The 16,812-nt window shown below is 52.7% G+C and overlaps 1 protein-coding gene across 1 annotated transcript in view; it reads left to right on the top strand.

Moving 5' to 3' along the window:
• PLEKHH1 (pleckstrin homology, MyTH4 and FERM domain containing H1) overlaps positions 1 to 16,812 on the top strand; it is a 56,015-nt gene that overhangs the window by 38,292 nt on the left and 911 nt on the right. The window contains exons 10-28 of the mRNA XM_070377669.1: positions 1,609 to 1,759; positions 1,930 to 2,072; positions 3,069 to 3,179; positions 4,398 to 4,484; positions 4,786 to 4,947; positions 6,048 to 6,128; positions 6,440 to 6,622; positions 7,024 to 7,132; positions 7,935 to 8,047; positions 8,651 to 8,827; positions 9,168 to 9,265; positions 9,742 to 9,919; positions 10,600 to 10,755; positions 11,546 to 11,646; positions 12,621 to 12,762; positions 13,850 to 13,992; positions 14,103 to 14,232; positions 15,820 to 15,906; positions 16,163 to 16,309. Coding sequence (XP_070233770.1) covers positions 1,609 to 1,759; positions 1,930 to 2,072; positions 3,069 to 3,179; positions 4,398 to 4,484; positions 4,786 to 4,947; positions 6,048 to 6,128; positions 6,440 to 6,622; positions 7,024 to 7,132; positions 7,935 to 8,047; positions 8,651 to 8,827; positions 9,168 to 9,265; positions 9,742 to 9,919; positions 10,600 to 10,755; positions 11,546 to 11,646; positions 12,621 to 12,762; positions 13,850 to 13,992; positions 14,103 to 14,232; positions 15,820 to 15,906; positions 16,163 to 16,309 — 2,499 coding nt within the window. The remainder of the gene's footprint in view (positions 1 to 1,608; positions 1,760 to 1,929; positions 2,073 to 3,068; positions 3,180 to 4,397; positions 4,485 to 4,785; positions 4,948 to 6,047; positions 6,129 to 6,439; positions 6,623 to 7,023; positions 7,133 to 7,934; positions 8,048 to 8,650; positions 8,828 to 9,167; positions 9,266 to 9,741; positions 9,920 to 10,599; positions 10,756 to 11,545; positions 11,647 to 12,620; positions 12,763 to 13,849; positions 13,993 to 14,102; positions 14,233 to 15,819; positions 15,907 to 16,162; positions 16,310 to 16,812) is intronic.

Raw genomic sequence — 16,812 nt, 5'->3', positions numbered from 1 at the left:
TTCCCCCACTTGAGGAACCACAAGTCTGATCTCTTTTTCTATGAGTTTCTTTGTTTTTGAAGTATAATTGACCTACAACACTATATGAGTTCCTGGTGCATAGCAATATCTTTATTAGGTTTTTATTAGAAAAATTCTACATTTACAAAAATGTGAAAGATTATGATGGAGGGCAAAGTAAAAAGTTAGAGGTTAAACCAATGCCTGCTCCACCTCTTCTCATCTTTTCACATGTCTGTCCCAGAGACCAGTGGGGTTCCATCCTGAATTTTTTATGTGTTCAAACATGTATTCCCATATATACTCCCATAACTTTTCTACATTTTAGAAAAACATTTATTTATTTGGCTGCCTCGGGTCTTAGTTACAGCACATGGAATCTTTACTGCATCGTGTGGCATCTTTCACTGTGGCACATAGACTCTTAGTTGCTCCACAGCACGTGGAATCTTAGTTCCCTGACCAGGGATCAAACTCATGTCACCTGCATTGTAAGATGAATTCTTAACCACTGGACCATCAGGGAAGTCCCTCTCTCTATATATATATATATATTTTTTTTAACAAAAATCAGATATTGCTACAACATGATGTTTTCGTATACTTTTTGATCTGTTTTTGTTACTGTTTTTTGAGATCATAACAGTAATACTTTGTAAAACTTGTTTGTAGAAGGATAAAAAGCCCAAAGTGAAATTTCCTCTTACTCCTAACCCTAGAGGCAGCTATCACTGATGGTTTGGTGTTTATTCTGTAATGCCCTCTGATGTGTTTACAAATGTTCTGTCCCTCTCTCACGTGTACACACACAGAGGATGACGTCATGCATGTTAGTCTGCCCGTTGCTTTTGCACCCAGCCATGTGTCAGGTCTTCCTGCCCCGCCTCCACAGGCGGCACAGCTCTGCCTCCCTTTTTAGGGCTGTCCAGTATCCCTGGTATAGACGCCCCATAACGACTTTAACTTGTCCTCCCCTGATTCACAGTGTGGGTCATCTCTATCTCTAAAATCAATGTTGCGATGAACATCACCTTGCAAATACTTCTCTGTGCACTTATATATACATAAAGACCTAGTTCTAGAGGTGGAATTTATGGGTAGATAATATGTATGTTTTAAATTGTGACAGGTAGTGACAAATAACCTCCTAAAAAGATGTTATCACACTATAGAGAGTATCCTTTTCCGCACAGTTTCCCCAACATTGAAGTAATTGGTCTTTTAAAATTTTTACTATGATCTCGATTTGTCATCCCCACCCACTTTTAAAGCTCCAGTCTCAGCCTTGGCCGGTGGTGTGGTTTTCTGGCCCCCTAGTGGCAGGGAGCAAGGGTCCCAGCGGCCAGCTGTTCAGCCCCAGTGGGCAGCTCCCCTGGGGACCACGTGGTGTGTGGGGGAGAGAGAAGCATGGAGGTGAGGATGCAAGGGTAAGATGATCAGGTCAGGAGGGGACAGTTTTTTTGGGTGTTCCAGCTGGGTGGAGGCTTCCCCATGCGCTAGACAGGCTGTGTTGGCCACACCGGGGCACATGGAGCTGGAGTGAAAGTGCAGGTGGGTGGGGCTTGCTTTGCAGCAGGAGCTGCAGTGGGGAGGGGGCCTGTCTTGCAGAAAGCCACGCAGATCAGCACGGTGCCCTTTGTGGACGAGTCCTCTGGGTCCGATGATGACTGCAGCTCCCAGGCTAGCTTCCGAACTTCACTCCCCTGCTCTGAGTCCAGGAAAACCAGTGGACTGGGCAGCCCCCGGGCCATCAAGAGAGGTAGGGAGGAGAGGGGTGGGAGGGGTATGAAACAATGACGGGCCCCTCCTCTCCTCCCATGGGCAGTCCTACTTGGGGGTCCCTGGCGGGTGAGGAAGGCCCTGCAGTTCCCAGGCTGGGCTAGCCAAGAGGGTGTGGACCCAGGCCTGGACTCCTCTTCCCTTGGACAGGCGTCTCCATGTCCTCGCTGAGCTCCGAGGGTGACTACGCCATTCCCCCGGATGCCTGCTCCTTGGACAGTGACTACTCTGAGCCTGAGCACAAACTGCAGCGCACCTCATCCTATTCCACTGATGGGCTGGGCCCGGGCGGGGTGAGCTGGGAGCTCCGCTCCCACCCCACGGGGCCAAGGCAGGGCTGGGTGGGAGTGGACCGCCAGTACGAGGCCCAGGCAGCAGCTGTGGGGTCCCTGGGACTAGCGAAGGGACAGCGGGGCCTGGGGGCTGCCACTGATGCTGTGAGGCCTCGGGGAGTGGGCGGGGGGTATGCAGTTACGAGGTCAGGTGCACTCAGACCTCATCACTATGGCCCGGGGGGCCCCGTGGGGCAGGAGGAGTTTACACGTGTTGCCTCTTTAGCACCACGCTGACCCGGGAATGCTGAGCGCTAACAGTGTATTTATTGAGTTCTTACTGTGCCGGGCACCATGCTCAGGGCTTTGCATGCCGTGTCTCATTTGTCCTCACAGTCATCTCAGGCTTATTACCCCACCTCGCGGATGAGAAGCCTGAGGCTCAGGTGTGCTGTTGTGCTCCAGAGCCGGCAGTGAATCCAGGTGGCTCATTCCCCAGCCCTTGCTCCACACCCCTGTGCTGCCCTGTCTTGTCTTTCCCTCCCCCTCCACAGACTCTCCTCCCCCACTCAGCTCATGTTCCCCAAACTCTTCTCTCACTCTTCCTTGCTGCCTGGAATGGCCTTCTTCCTCCTCTGGGTTCATCTCGAAGGAAAGGCTGATTTCCTTTCAAGGCTGGTTCAGGTATGGCTCCTGCTGGAAGCCTCCCCTGGCCAGCCTCTCGCTTGTACAGCCCCTGATCCACCACCTCCTCACGGTCATGTGTTGTCTCCCCCTGCCAGCAGGACCACCCATGCTTTATGACCTCTCTCTGCACCCTTAGCTGGGCAGTTCCCTGAAAACACACGTTGTTGTTGTTGTAGTCGCTAAGTCATGTCCGACACACACAGTAGATACTCGATAGTTTGTTTTAATTGATGACAAAGCAGCGATTCTGCTGGGCCCTTTTGGCCTGTGTGATGTCCAGGAACCCAGTGATTTTTCCCCTTCTTGCCCTGCACCCTTCCACTCCTGCAGGAGTCACTGGAGAAGTCGGGCTACTTGCTGAAAATGGGGAGCCGGGTGAAGACGTGGAAGAGGCGCTGGTTTGTGCTGAGACAGGGACAGATCATGTACTACAAGTCTCCGGTGAGACCTTCCTTCCCTGGACAGTAGGCAAAAGTACCCACCCCAGCCCCAGAACTGCATGAGGGACTGGAAGCCGGGCAGAGGGCGAAGGTCTGGCAGGTGGAAGAGGCAGCCTGGGCAGGTTCCTGAGGCTCTGAGCCCCACATGGGACCAGGAGTGAAATCAAGCCCTGAGCAGTCAAGGGCACTTCTAGACCACTTGGCTTGGTGATTTCTTTTTCCTTCGGAAGCTGAGTTCTTCTTATGCCTGGTCCTGTAAATGAACTATTCCTAGGCTGCCCTCATGTGATCTGGACTGTTCTAACAGGGAGGCTTGTTTCCTCCTCCATCTCCTTCCAACGCTGTTTGGAATTAGGGAGCCTTAGGATCTGGGACCTAGGAGAAGGCAATGGCACCCCACTCCAGTACTCTTGCCTAGAAAATCCCATGGATGGAGGAGCCTGATAGGCTGCGGCCCATGGGGTCACTAAGAGTCGGACACAACTGAGCGACTTCACTTTCACTTTTCGCTTTCATACATTGGAGAAGGAGATGGCAATCCACTCCAGTGTTCTTGCCTAGAGAATCCCAGGGATGGGGAAGCCTCACGGGCTGCCGTCTATGGGGTCGCACAGAGTTGGACATGACTGAAGCGATTTAGCAGCAGCAGCAGGATCCTGGGACCTAGTTTGGCAGGATCTCCCTGGAGGACCAATGTTAATGTTTTTTTTTATTTAAAAATGTTTTTCAATGTTAATGTTTTAAAGAAGGTGAAAAGGCCTGTCTCTTGTGCAACTCCAGTTGATTGGTAGTGCATGCCCTGAGCACCATGTTAAGGATTCTGGGCCTGTACCACTCAATGAGTAGGCATGCTCTGATTGATTAATAATGTCTGGAAAGGGTAATGGTGACATACAGGCCACCTGTTGATGACACTTGCTATAAAGTATATAGTAGAAAGAATTTAAGGGCTTTATAGCTCAGGAATAACTTAGTGGCTTCTTACCCAATTTTTAAAAAGGTTCAAGCTATGCTTTTGAGGCCTGGATCAACAGGACCCATGTCTCTAATCATTGCTCCATTTACTTAGAACCAAGATCCAGAACAAGTTACCCATCATACCGCAGCCCAGGAACGCTTGGGAGTCACTTTCCCCTTTGTGACCTGGAATAAGATCGGAGGGGAAACGGTGTGCTCTGGGAAGGCTCCAACCTCTTTCCTCTCCTTCCTTTCTTTACAGAGTGATGTCATCCGGAAACCACAAGGCCAAGTGGAACTAAACTCCCGTTGCCAGATTGTTCGAGGGGAAGGTGCACAGACATTCCAGGTGAACATGGTCCTGGCAGTTGGTGTTTTAGATAGAAGAGGTGCTGGGTTTGGATATGGCTCCGATGAAAACAAAGATGGGGCAAGATGAGCGTGTGTGGAAGACATGACACTGACATTTGCATCGCTCCTCATTCGTGGGTTTGAGGAAGAAGAGGAGGCAGGATGTGAGATGGAGTGAAGTAGGAGAGAGATGGAAAAAAAAAAGGAGAAGAAGGAAGGGCCGGTGGGCCAGAGTTCTGTGCCACCTCAGCCGGGCCCCTGTTTTTCCATCCTCCTCTCCCCACCCCCTCACCCCCCAGCTCATCTCTGAGAAGAAGACCTACTACCTGACGGCTGACTCGCCTAGCCTGCTGGAGGAGTGGATCCGTGTCCTGCAGAGCCTGCTGAAGGTCCAGGCCATTGGGCCTCCAGCCCTGCCTCAGGGGGGCACCAAGCCCACCGTGAAGGGCTGGCTGACTAAGGTATGGGTTGGGGGATGGGGGAGGCATGTGGGCCTCCTGAGAGTCAGGGGAGCCAGGAGTAAGTCCCAGGGGTGGCGGGTCCCCTCCTGACACAGCTTTCTGCAGAGGGTTCCTCACATTGGTTACCTGTGGTCTGAGCCACATAAAGTGATGGTGAATGACTCTCTGGAAAAACAGGGATCAAGGTTGTTAGAGCAACAGCTGTTCTCAAGTCAGAGGGGGGAAACGAATGTCTTGGACCCATTTTGAGGTCATTTGAAGTTGCCCCCACTGCTGCTTTGTACCCACCACAGCTCAGTATGAATAGAGGGAAGCTGTGACCTCAGTGAGGCAGGCGTGGCCAAAGATTCATAATATCTCAGGCTGCCCTAAAGATGTTTTTTGATTTTTTTTTTTTTTTAAGCTGTGCCACTTGGCATGCAAGATCCTAGTTCCCTGACCAGGGATCGACCCCAGTGCCCTCTGTAGCGGAAGCTCAGAGTCTTAACCACTGGGCCACCAGGGAAATCCCTAAAGACATTTTAATTAGGGCCTTTCTGGTTGCAGGGAGCTGAGAAGCACTTGTTGACCCCCAGGGAGGGAGGTTAACAGGGAAGTGCAGTAACTAGGCCAGGACACTGTCAGGAGTGATACGTAAGAAGCTCCGTGCTCGGGGCTCTCCCTCTGCCTTCCTGTTCAGTCTGGGTTCACAGCCCTCTCCTCTGCTCGGGTGCAGTGTTTTTACACTTCATGATTACATTTGCCCAAGGACTTCAGCCCACAGTGGCCCTGCCCTCCCAACTCTAGTCCTTGCTGACTAGCAAGTTCTTCTTGTGGTCACATTCCTGGGACAGGACATCTGGTTGGCCAGGTCGACCTTTTAATGGCAGTTCATATGAGGGTGAATGGGGGTGTCGTGGCCATGGACCCTTGCTGTGAAAGGGCTGGTTCCATCAGTCGAGAATCTGGGTGGCATCTGAGTTTGACCTGGAATTGACCTAAGGGTCTGAGTTGAACCAGGGGTTTTGAGATCTGTCTCCTCGTGGCTTCTCTTTGCCAGTCCCAGATTTACTTCTGGGGTCATCTGATTCTGATAATGCTGGCTCACTTCTGACCTGCAGGTCAAGCATGGCCACTCCAAGCTGGTCTGGTGTGCTCTTGTTGGGAGAACCTTCTACTACTATCGAAGCCATGAGGACAAGGTACTTCCTGGCCTCCCAATAGCTTCCCCCAATCCGCATTCCTGTGGCTCCGTGTCCTGATGGAAGGCTCCACCCCAAACCCTATAACCAGTACAAAGCTAGTGGCCCTCTTTTGAGTGTGTGACCAGTGTGCAAGGCCCACAGGTTGTTTTTGTGTGGCATGTCTGTGCTCCTCCAGGCCTGTCTCCCCTTCCCCATCCTGTCATCCATCCACCTCCTTGATCCCCAGCCCTATAAGCCCTGAGGTTCAGAGAGAGGAGACTCCTCCATCCCTGCCAGCCCTCCCATTCATGCAAGGCTCCTGTCTGCAGCGACCCCTGGGCCGTCTGCCTGTGCGGGACGCGCGCATAGAGGAAGTAGATCGATCCTGCGACTCAGACGAGGACTATGAGGCTGGAGGAACCCGGCGGTTGCTGTCCTCCCACTACACGCTGGTGATCCACCCCCCGGAGCACAGCCCCACCTACCTCCTCATTGGCACCAAGCATGAAAAGGTGAGGGAGGGGCTGGGCCTCCGTGGCAAAGCTCAAACCTTTGATTCTCATCTTCCTTCCTTCTTCCCTGAGATTCCCAAAATTCAAACTTATTTTCCTCCTAGACATGTTGGCAACTCATATTTCCTGATTGGGAATATTCCTTGTACTGGGTTCATTCCCAGCGACCAACATCTCTTCACTGGGGCCATGAGATGGAGGGGACCACAAGCTTAGGAACTTAGGTTCATATTCATTCGATCCCAAGACTTTCCTCTTAGAGACCAGTGGCCTCAGCTTGTGCCAACCAAGCAGGCTGAGCATCGCCCTGGACTTGGCCCCTTCAGGGAAGCGCCCTTGGAGGTCCTGCCTCCGTTCTCTTCCAGCCCAGCCCCATCAGCTGGCTTTCCGTCCGCTTCCAGGATACGTGGCTTTACCACCTCACGGTGGCTGCAGGTGGCAGCAGTGCCAAGGTGGGCACTGCCTATGAGCAGCTCATTGGAAAGCTGATGGATGGTGAAGGAGACCCGGGTAAGGCAAGGGTGGCCGTCACTGCTGGGTTGGAGGGCGGTGGCTGAGTAATTGGTGGTTGGGAACCCCAAGAAAGCACGACCGTGCCCTGAAGCTGTTTGGAAAGCATCTGAGCCACAGAAGGGCATTCGTGTCCCATGCTCCAGGGCCTTGTTTCTGGTGAGGATACTGGGGAGACCACTCAGTATCTGGGGGAGTTGTCTGGGGAGCAGACACTTGGTCAATGTTTTACTTTGTTCCCTCCAACTTTTTTGGCCAGACAGAGGGTTGAGGAAAGAAGGTGGCTGGTTAATCTGTAGTTAGAGGTGGTTAATAAATGAAGTTAGGATCAGGCTGACTTGAGCCTGGGGCATTTAGAAGTCTGTATTTTGCTACTGGTTCTCAGGACCCTAAGGACCTAAGGGCTCCCAGCACACACACACTGCTCCACTGCTGCCTCAAGGCTTGTTTGTTCCAGGCTGATACACATTCCTTCATCCAGACCTGACGCTGCAATGAGGGGGCCTCCCTTGCACACACGCGCACACACACACACGCTTACAGATGCCCACGCCTTGCACACTCACTCCTACTGCAGCCCCATGAGCAAAGCAGGCTTCCTGTAAGCTGTGCTTCTGAGTGTGCTGAATAAATGCAGCGCACACCTGCCCAGCCCACGCTCTGTGGGTGTAAACGCAGCACAACCCGTGTGTCCAGACTGAAAACCCTGTGTTCCCTGCAGATCAGAGAAGGGGTGGGGTGGGGGGCGCGTTCCCTGCGCACTTCTGACTGCCGCTGCTCTCTGGTGCTGTGCTCCGGGCAGACTCCCCCCTCTGGAGGCACCCCATGCTGTGCTACAGCAAAGACGGGCTGTACACCTCCCTCACCACCCTGCCCTCCGAGGCCCTGCAGACGGAAGCTGTCAAGCTCTTCAAGGTAAAGTGGGAGCTGAGCCCAGGCCCACAGGCTGGCAGTTGGCACCCTTGCCCTGCATCTCGGCTCTGGCCAGAGCAGTTCTGTGCACCGTGGTGATGGAGACCCAGGCAGTTTAGGGGGTAGCTTACAGAGGGATCTGAAGAGGACGGGAGACAGTCCCTCAGGGTTCCCACCGTGTCCTTTATGGGGAAGATACCGGAAGCTCTGGGATGTCACCCCTGGGCCCTTGAAATGAAGAGCTGCCGTCCTTCTGGAGTGCACAGTGGGAAGGGGCAGGTTTCTGTTGCTTCTGGACCTGAGAGGTTCTGGCCTATTTTGGATGTTCTTTGTTCCCCTCTGAATATTCTATCTTTTTAAAAAATGAATATGTCTTGTTTATGTAACGGGAATATTTAAAGAAGGAAAGATCCTCTCCCAAAGTAACCATTTCAGAAAGCATAGATATTCTCAAGCAGTAATGATGCTCCCTCTGAGAAAGCGCTGTCTGCAGTGAACGGGGAACTCCCTTGAGCTCTCGGGGTCGGGGGGGGACAGGCCAGTCTGTCCCAGCCACAGAGGACAGTCGTCAAGGAACCGCCCGAGCCTGCCGTCGTCTCCCTGCAGTCCTGCCAGCTCTTCATCAACGTGCCCGTGGAAGCTGCCTCGGTGGACTACCACGTGTCCCTGGCGCAGACGGCGCTGCAGGTCTGCCTGGTTCACCCCGAGCTGCAGAGCGAGATCTACTGCCAACTCATGAAGCAGATCAGCTGCCGCCCGCCGCAGAAGTACTCCCTCATGCAGGTGGGCGTCCCTGGGGCAGAACAGCTGTGGGCCAGGGCTGCCCAGGAGGTGGGAAAGGTGGAAGGAGGTGACTGGGCACATATCCTCCGAGCCTGGCGGCCAGCAGGCAGCCTCGGGGCACAAAGCTGTCCCGCTGTCTTCTCTGTGCCCCTCCTGGATGTCCACACACAGACTGCCTGACTACAGTTTTGGATGGAGCCTGGCCAAGCTGGCCCTCCCGGTGCCCACAGAAGGTTGGGGGCTGTGGTTTGGAGGGGCTGCTGAAGGCTCTGCAGCTCAGGACCGTGAGGGTGGTGGCGTGCAGACCCAGCACTCACCCCGCACTTCCTTCCCCGCTCAGTGCTGGCAGCTCCTGGCTCTGTGCGCCCCCCTCTTCCTGCCTCAGCACCACTTCCTCTGGTATGTCAAGCAGCAGCTCCAGCGCCATGCGGATCCCAGGTGAGATAGTGCCCCTCTGGCGTTACTGGCAGGCGTGATCGAGAGGGACGCTGAAGGAGACCAGGATGGATCAGATCGCCCCTGCTCCCTGGGATTTGTGTGGTGGCCGTGGAGACTTTGCCCATCAGCATGTACACTGATAGGCACATGGCGATCCGGGCACTCTGGGCTCCTCTACATGCCAGTCCACGTAGGCATGGGTATTTTGTGGGGGCTTTCATGTGAAGCTACAGTGCCCCCACACCCCCATATTTTCATTCTCTGTTGCCATGTTTTTGGGCTCCTGCAGAAAATAGCCATGCCAGCAGCCTGCAGCAAATAGACCCCGAAAGACAAAGTAACACCCCAGACCTGTCTTCAGGGCTCCTATCACAGCCTCCCAGCTGCGGGTTCAGTCCTACAGGTTATGTGTCGGTAGGGAGCCGGGGGTGAGTGGATTCCCCAGTGTTCCTTTTTCCCTTCACCTGTCTTTTTAGAAACGAAACTGGTCAGTACGCCACGTACTGCCAGCGGGCGGTGGAGCGGACGCTGCAGACTGGGGAGCGGGAGGCCAGGCCGTCGCGCATGGAGGTGGTGTCCATCCTGTTGCGGAACCCCTTCCACCACTCCCTGCCCTTCAGCATCCCCGTGCACTTCGCCAATGGGACCTACCAGGTGACCAGGCTGCCGAGATCCCTGAGCTGAGTCTTCTCATGTCACTGACCCAGAGGAGAACACCTTTGGGCCAGAGGGTGCTAAGCCTCCGTAGGCCCAGCAGATCATAATAGGAAGACCAGCCGAAGCACAGGCCTGGGGTTTAGAGGGCGAGTGGGGCCATTTGCGCCAGTGTGGAGGGAGGAAGGGGCTGGAATCTCAGAAGTGCTTCAGTGTTCGAGGCCTGGGAGGTGGATCTTTTGAACCCACTGCACGAACAGGGAAGCTGAGACACTGACCAAGAGGGTGGCCTGGGAAAGGGCCCCCCAAAAGCGTTTATAGCATGTGGGACTGCAGTTCACTGTGGGCAGGCTCCTCCCTTAGGCACTCACCACTCCACATGGAAACCAGCTTCCTTTGGCCTTTGCAATTGCCCTTTCAGACTCCTGGTAGCTCAGCCTGCAATGTAGGAGACTTAGGTTTGATCCCTGGGTTGGGAAAATCCCCTGGAGAAGGAAATGGCAACCCACTCCAGCATCCTTGCCTGGAGAGTTCCATGAACAGAGGAGCCTGGCGGACTACAGTCCATGGGGCTGCGAAGAGTCGGACACGACTAAGCGACTTTCACTTCACTTGCTTCTTTCAGTCACGCCTTTCCACCTCCTGGGCCCTGACCCCTCCACTGGCCCCTCTCCCGGCAGGTGGTGGGTTTTGACGGCTCCTCCACCGTGGACGAGTTCCTCCAGCGGCTAAACCAGGAGACGGGCATGAGGAAGTCCTCCCATTCGGGCTTTGCCCTATTCACGGATGACCCTGCTGGCAGGGACCTGGAACACTGCCTGCAGGGGAGCGTCAAGGTGATGGCCCCACCCCCAAGCCAACTGAGTCCCTGCTGCGCTACCTTGGCCTTCAGGATTTTGTGTTCCCAACCTGTTGGAGACTAGCCCGAGGCATTCCCCCAGGCCAGCCATTTCTGTGCCATCCTAAAATGAGCCCATACAGGCAGAGTTGTCTCTGCCCTTGTCTCTGGAGAGATTTCCACATCCCTCCCTTCCTTGAGAGGCTTTTCAGCTTCCAGGGGAAAAGCTGCCTCTCAGCTCAGTGTTGGAAGGACAGGGAGGCTCTTGTCAGCATCAGCCTGACCTGGGCAGAGCCCCCTGCCAGTTCCATACACACACGCACAGACAGACAACTGTATGCTGGACCCAGCAGATGTGTTGCTGGCCACTCACTCTTACCTCAACTGCCAAGGCCCTCTGTGCTTACAGGTTCCATCATAAAGAGGTAGATCCCTCTGTATGGACTTTGAGTGGGATTCGAGCCCTGTGTTGTATTAGGGTCTGGTGGAAGGAAAGTGGAGCTGGTGGTAAGGGGCCATGTTTTTTGACTGGGGCCACCTTGGGAGGTGGCCTCAGATGTTAAGGCAGTGGGGGACAGTGTTCCACGGTTTGCTGCCCACACTGCACGCAGAGATCCACCTCTGTCTGTAAGGAAGTCGCTGGCACCCTGGGTTCCGGGAGCATGAAGCCCTCTCAGGTCAGCCTCCGGATGGAGAACGATCATTCTGTTCTGCCTGGGTCCAGGCATGACTGGCCCTTCTTCCCCTCATCGGGAGCTTTTCTGACTTTGCTCTTTTGCATCTTGCAGATCTGTGATGCCATCTCCAAGTGGGAACAAGCCCTGAAGGAGCTGCACACCGGAAAGTCTGAGGGCGGCACACGTGTTGTGAAGCTGATTTACAAGAACAGGTCCTGAGGGTTGCCAAGGCGGGCACCAAGCATGAGGGCTGCTGCTGGGGTACAGCTCCTCACTTTTTCACTGGAGGCCTGTCCTTCACAGATAGGCTCACAGATATAACACTGCCTACTGGTCATTAGCTGGGGGCCCAGGCAGGCTGTGCTGTTCTCTGTGAGACCCTGGACAGCTCAGGCTTTTGGTCCCTGTACTGTATCTGCACACTCACACATGTATGCAAACACATACACATACACCCCTGACTGCCAGCCAACTTCCTCAGGCGGCTACATGTGCTACCTTAAGAGAGGAAGATTTTGAGCACTGGATATTTAAGGCTAAAGAATAAATTGCTCCTGTACCAATTCCAGGAAATACAGGAGCCACCCTGACTTTATATCACTTTGAGTAAGAAAATTTCATCTCAGATATGTCTCCAGGCAAATAATTTCCATTAGTCTCTTGGAATCTTAACTCATCCAGTTCCCTAATGAACTGTGAAAAAGGGGCTTCCCAGGTGGCGCTGTGGTAAAGAACCTGCCTGCCAATGCAAGACACCACGGGTTCAGTCCCTGGGTTGGGAATACCCCCTGGAAGAGGGCAAGGCAACCAAATCCAGTATTCTTACCTGAAGAATCCCATGGACAGAGGAGCCTGGCAGGCTACAGTCCATAGGGTTGCAAAGAGTCAGATACAACTGAAGCGACTTTGCATGCATGCACCAGGTACCAGCTTCCCCTCACCTAATCCAATAAGTCTAAAGGTGAATTCAGATTTAACCACACGCTACTGTTGCTGTGAGATCTGGTGGCCCTGTATCTTCTCTGTGTCATGCTTGGTTAAATTTTCTGGAGGCAGTGGAAAACAGACTCACAAATGGTATAAAAAGAGTAGTTTCTTTCTTTGGAAATCAAGATATACAGCTGCAGAGACAGCCTCGTCCGTTTGGGATTCCAGTTTAGTCCTGGCTTCTTTCTCTCTCCTGTAGGCTGTATTTTCGGAGTCAAGTCAAAGGCGAGACAGAGCGAGAGCGTCTGCTGCTCGCCTCCCAAACTAATGGAGAGATAGTGGCAGGGAGGTTTCCTGTCAACAAGGAGCTGGCTCTGGAGATGGCTGCCCTGATGGCTCAGGTAAGGTTCTGTTCAGGAATCAGGAGGGTCAGGGGACCGTCTTGAACTCACAGGCAGAATGCATCACATGGGAGGAAACAGAAGATTCTGCAGGTTCTGAGGTGCCAGAGAGGGTGGCCTTGCTGACTCCTTACCTAGTAGGGCACCTCACTGCAGACACCGAGAGCATGGAGCCCAGGGGCCTGTTTGAATCCAGCCACCTAACTGCTGAGATCTTGGCCAACTTACTTTTCTTATCCATGCCTTAGTTCTCTTTTGTATTCTGAAAGCAAAAATCCCTTCCTGCTGCACCTACAGTGTTGTACTATGAGTCTTAGATAATGTATGTTGTAAAATGTGTACTCACCAGCTGTCAAACGCTGCAGTGAGAACTGGGGAAAGGAACGTGCGTTCAGGCTTTGACTCTTCTTCCTGTTACCTTTAGGAGGCTGTCTTGCCAAAGGCATCTGGGATGCCTTCTTGTTTCCCCTAAGAGTCTGGGTTTATATGCTGGAGAAGGGGAAATAATAACAGTTGATCTTTAATAAACATGTACTGAATATGCCAGAGAGAGCCCTGTGCTGAGCGTTTTATATGCATTATCCTATTTAGTTCTCATCCTTACTTTGTAGGAGAGTAAACAGAACAGAGTTTAACCTGATTGTGGTTTCAAAGCTGGTAAATGGCAGAGCTGGAATTTGAGTCAAGCATCTGACTCCCATGGCCACATCTGAAACACTGCTATACTGTAGGATCTGTAGCATCTTCTGCCCTCTATCCCATAGTTTGGGATTAGAAGCCAGAATTTCTGTAGTGTTGTCTGCCACTGATTAGCTACGTCTTTGGATAAGGCACTTAACTTCAGCTCCAAAATGAACGTTGAACTTGACAATCTTTAATATTCTTGAACCCTAAGATTTTTTCTCTGGTGTCTGTGAAACTTGAGATAAAGGGTCTGTTCACAATAAACGTTTTTTTTTTCATCCATTCCCTCCTCACCAATAAAGGAATGAAATGATGGTTTATTGTACCTCTCTCAGCAGGCCCCCACCCACACCCTATCCACACCCGATTTCCTGACTTGTCCCCCCGCGTGCTTCTATTGCAGGTAGAGTATGGGGACTTGGAGAGGCCCATCCTTCCAGGACCTGGGGGTACACCCTCTGCCAAGGCTCAGCATCACCTCCAGCAGGTCCTGGACAGGTTCTACCCAAGGCGCTACAGACACGGGGCCCCCCCTGAACAGCTGAGGTAGGCTGCAGGGTCTTGCAGGAGTCACTGTGGGGAGGGCTGCAGAGTTGGGGAAACCTCAGAGCTGCGACAGAAACTTGGCACCCTGTCTCTCTGTCTGTCCAAACCAGGCACCTGGCAGATCAGCTGACCACGAAGTGGGCGGCACTGCAAGGCTGCTCCTCTCCTGAGTGCGTCCGCATCTACCTGACGGTGGCCCGGAAATGGCCCCTCTTTGGTGCTAAGCTCTTTGCTGCTCAGGTAAGTGTGAGCATTTCCAGTGGAAGGAGTGGTTACCATCCCATCTGGAAGCCCACCATACCATCAGAACTCCCTTAAGTTTCTCAGGGATTCCATCAGGTTTGAGCCAGTTCAGTCTCAACTAGTAGCGTCCGCCTGCACACTAGCGACCACTAGGGGTCGCAATCTCTCCACCCATTTCTTGCCTGCTGCAAGCTTTCCCTGGTCCAAAGCAGTTGTGACTCATTGCTTTTGGACCAGGATTATTTCTGGGTGACCCTCAACTTTCCTTTATTGATTTCTTTCCCAATCCTACCCTTGAAAAAAAAAAATAGGGTCAACTAATTCACAGCAGGGTTCAGACTTGATGTGACGTCCCTCTCAAGAGTGCTTTCATTTGAAAAGAACTTTGAAAGGACGTGTTAGTATCATGACCTAAACAAACACACCTCCACTAACGTGGAGTGGCCAAGGGGGATGTGACTACTCAGGCAGCAGTTCATTTCTCTTGCATGAAGGCCAGGTGGCCAACAGTAATTTCAGCTGGAACTCTTCTTCACTGGCTATCTGGTACGTGTGAACTTTGTACATAATCACAGAGTGTGTGGATGCTGGATCAATGCTGGATGCTGGATCGTGATCCTGTTCACTGAGGGTACAGATCAGACAGTAGACATTCACTCATTCATTCAACGAAGAACTGTTGAGCTCCGATTATACCTCATGCATTGCGCTGGTTGTTTGCGGTTGCAAGATGTAAGCAAATCCGACACAGTCCTTGCCTTCATGGAGCTTCCCTAGTAGGGAAGGTCCACATTAATCAAATACTAATTCTCTCTCTCTCTAAATACATATATAATTTTTTTACAAGTTGTCACAGTGCCATGAAGGAAAAGTATAGGGGTGTTATAAAGGCATATAACATGGGGACCCTCTTGGCCTGGAAGGTTGGGGAAAGCTCCTGATGAAAGAGACATGTCCATCTCTGTTCCCAGACTTCTGGATAGAAGAGATAGGAGATCCAGATTGCCCTAATGCAGCCCTGGCAGGGAAAATTAGTCATTCTAAGACTTGCCCACCAAATAGTCACTTTTCTCCCTGGTAGGGCCTAAAGCCTTTAAGGTTGCATTATTGTTTTCCTGATTTAAAAAAAAAAATAATCCCTAGAAAATTGGTTGAAGCAGGATGCACTGGAGCTGGGAGAAACTGGGTGGAACGCTTTCAGTTTCTGAGAGCCAGGAGAAGACAGCCTGTTCTCCATGCCTGTGACGGAACAGCCAGGGCTGGACTCTGCTCTGCAGCAGGAACAGAGTGTGCTCTGCTCTGTTTTGTAGCAGGGTGGGCTGTGGGTACTGCAAGAAAGTGATACCCTTCCCCACTCAGCGTAGTTCGTAAGCGGCCAGAGCTCCAAGCCAGACACCTCCTGCCACAAGCAGACTGTTTATCCAGTATGCTGTACAAATACCATCTTCTGTGTTTTCTAAAAGGAGAAAAAAGTTGGAAATCACTGCCTAGCAGATCCCTGGATGTGCCTTCTACTTCAGAAAGCTCTAGTGGTTCAGAATCCTAGCTGTGACTCGGTCTGATGGGATTTTCCTGTTCCCCCAGCCTGCACAGCTGTCTTCCAAGGAGAGCGCTCTAGTGTGGATTGCTGTGAATGAGGATGGAGTCAGCATCTTGGACCACAACACTATGGTATGGGAGGGTGAGGGCTGGCTCCCGGGTGGCTCCTCTCTGCACTCAAGAGTCCTGAGCTGAGTGACCGTGGTTGCTCTGCCCCCACTACCCCCACCCCAAGCTCTGCTGTCTAGTCTAGACACAGCTATGGACATTTGGATGGAGCTCTCCAAAGTGTGGCCACTTCAGACTTCTTTCTCCTGGTCTGACGAGACTCCCAGCTCAGGAGGCAGGGGGAAAGCTACCCAGGAACTAACTGGATTGCTTCTCACAGCAACTGCACGTCACCTATCCCTACTCTTCGGTGATGACCTTCGGTGGCTGCCGAGATGACTTCATGCTTGTGATCAGATCCGTTCCAGACCAGAGCTCTGGGAAAGGCCACGTCGAGAAGTTGATCTTCCGGATGGCTGCTCCCAAGGTGGGCCTGAAAGCTGCTACAACATTTGACTCTGATCGAATATGATGAGGTGGGCTTAGAGCACAGAAAGGAAACTGGGGTTATGATAATACCCCAGAAGGGCCCCGCCCCAAACAAAAACGTTTGGCCTTGTCTCTGATCAGTACTCCTGAGGGTGCTGGGCTGGTAGGTAGAGGGGCTGGTGGGGGCACTCCTCACGTTACTTCTTCTGTTCTGTCAGCCACAGCACTGGGCAGCTTGGGCTGGGGCCCTCTCGCTGCTCGTCCGTGCAGCAGGCCCAGGCCCAGGGCGGCTTCCTCCTCCAGGCGCTCTCCCCTTGCCTTGGGTTCTGCTATCCCAGCACTTGTCACAAGTCGGCCAGTCAGCACAGGTTCCCCTTCCCTGGGGTTTTGAAGAAGGCCCAAAGACCTGTTTGGGTTTAAGGGCCTTGTTCCTACTCGGTACAGGAAATGTTGATTGGCAAAAATAACAATTCCAGAGACTCTGAAACCGAAGTTCTGATT

The sequence above is a fragment of the Bos mutus genome, chromosome 10 (assembly GCF_027580195.1).
Source record: "Bos mutus isolate GX-2022 chromosome 10, NWIPB_WYAK_1.1, whole genome shotgun sequence".
Classification (NCBI taxonomy): domain Eukaryota; kingdom Metazoa; phylum Chordata; class Mammalia; order Artiodactyla; family Bovidae; genus Bos; species Bos mutus.
The sequence above is the reverse complement of the archived record's forward strand: the minus strand, read 5'-3'. Positions and strand labels throughout refer to the sequence as shown.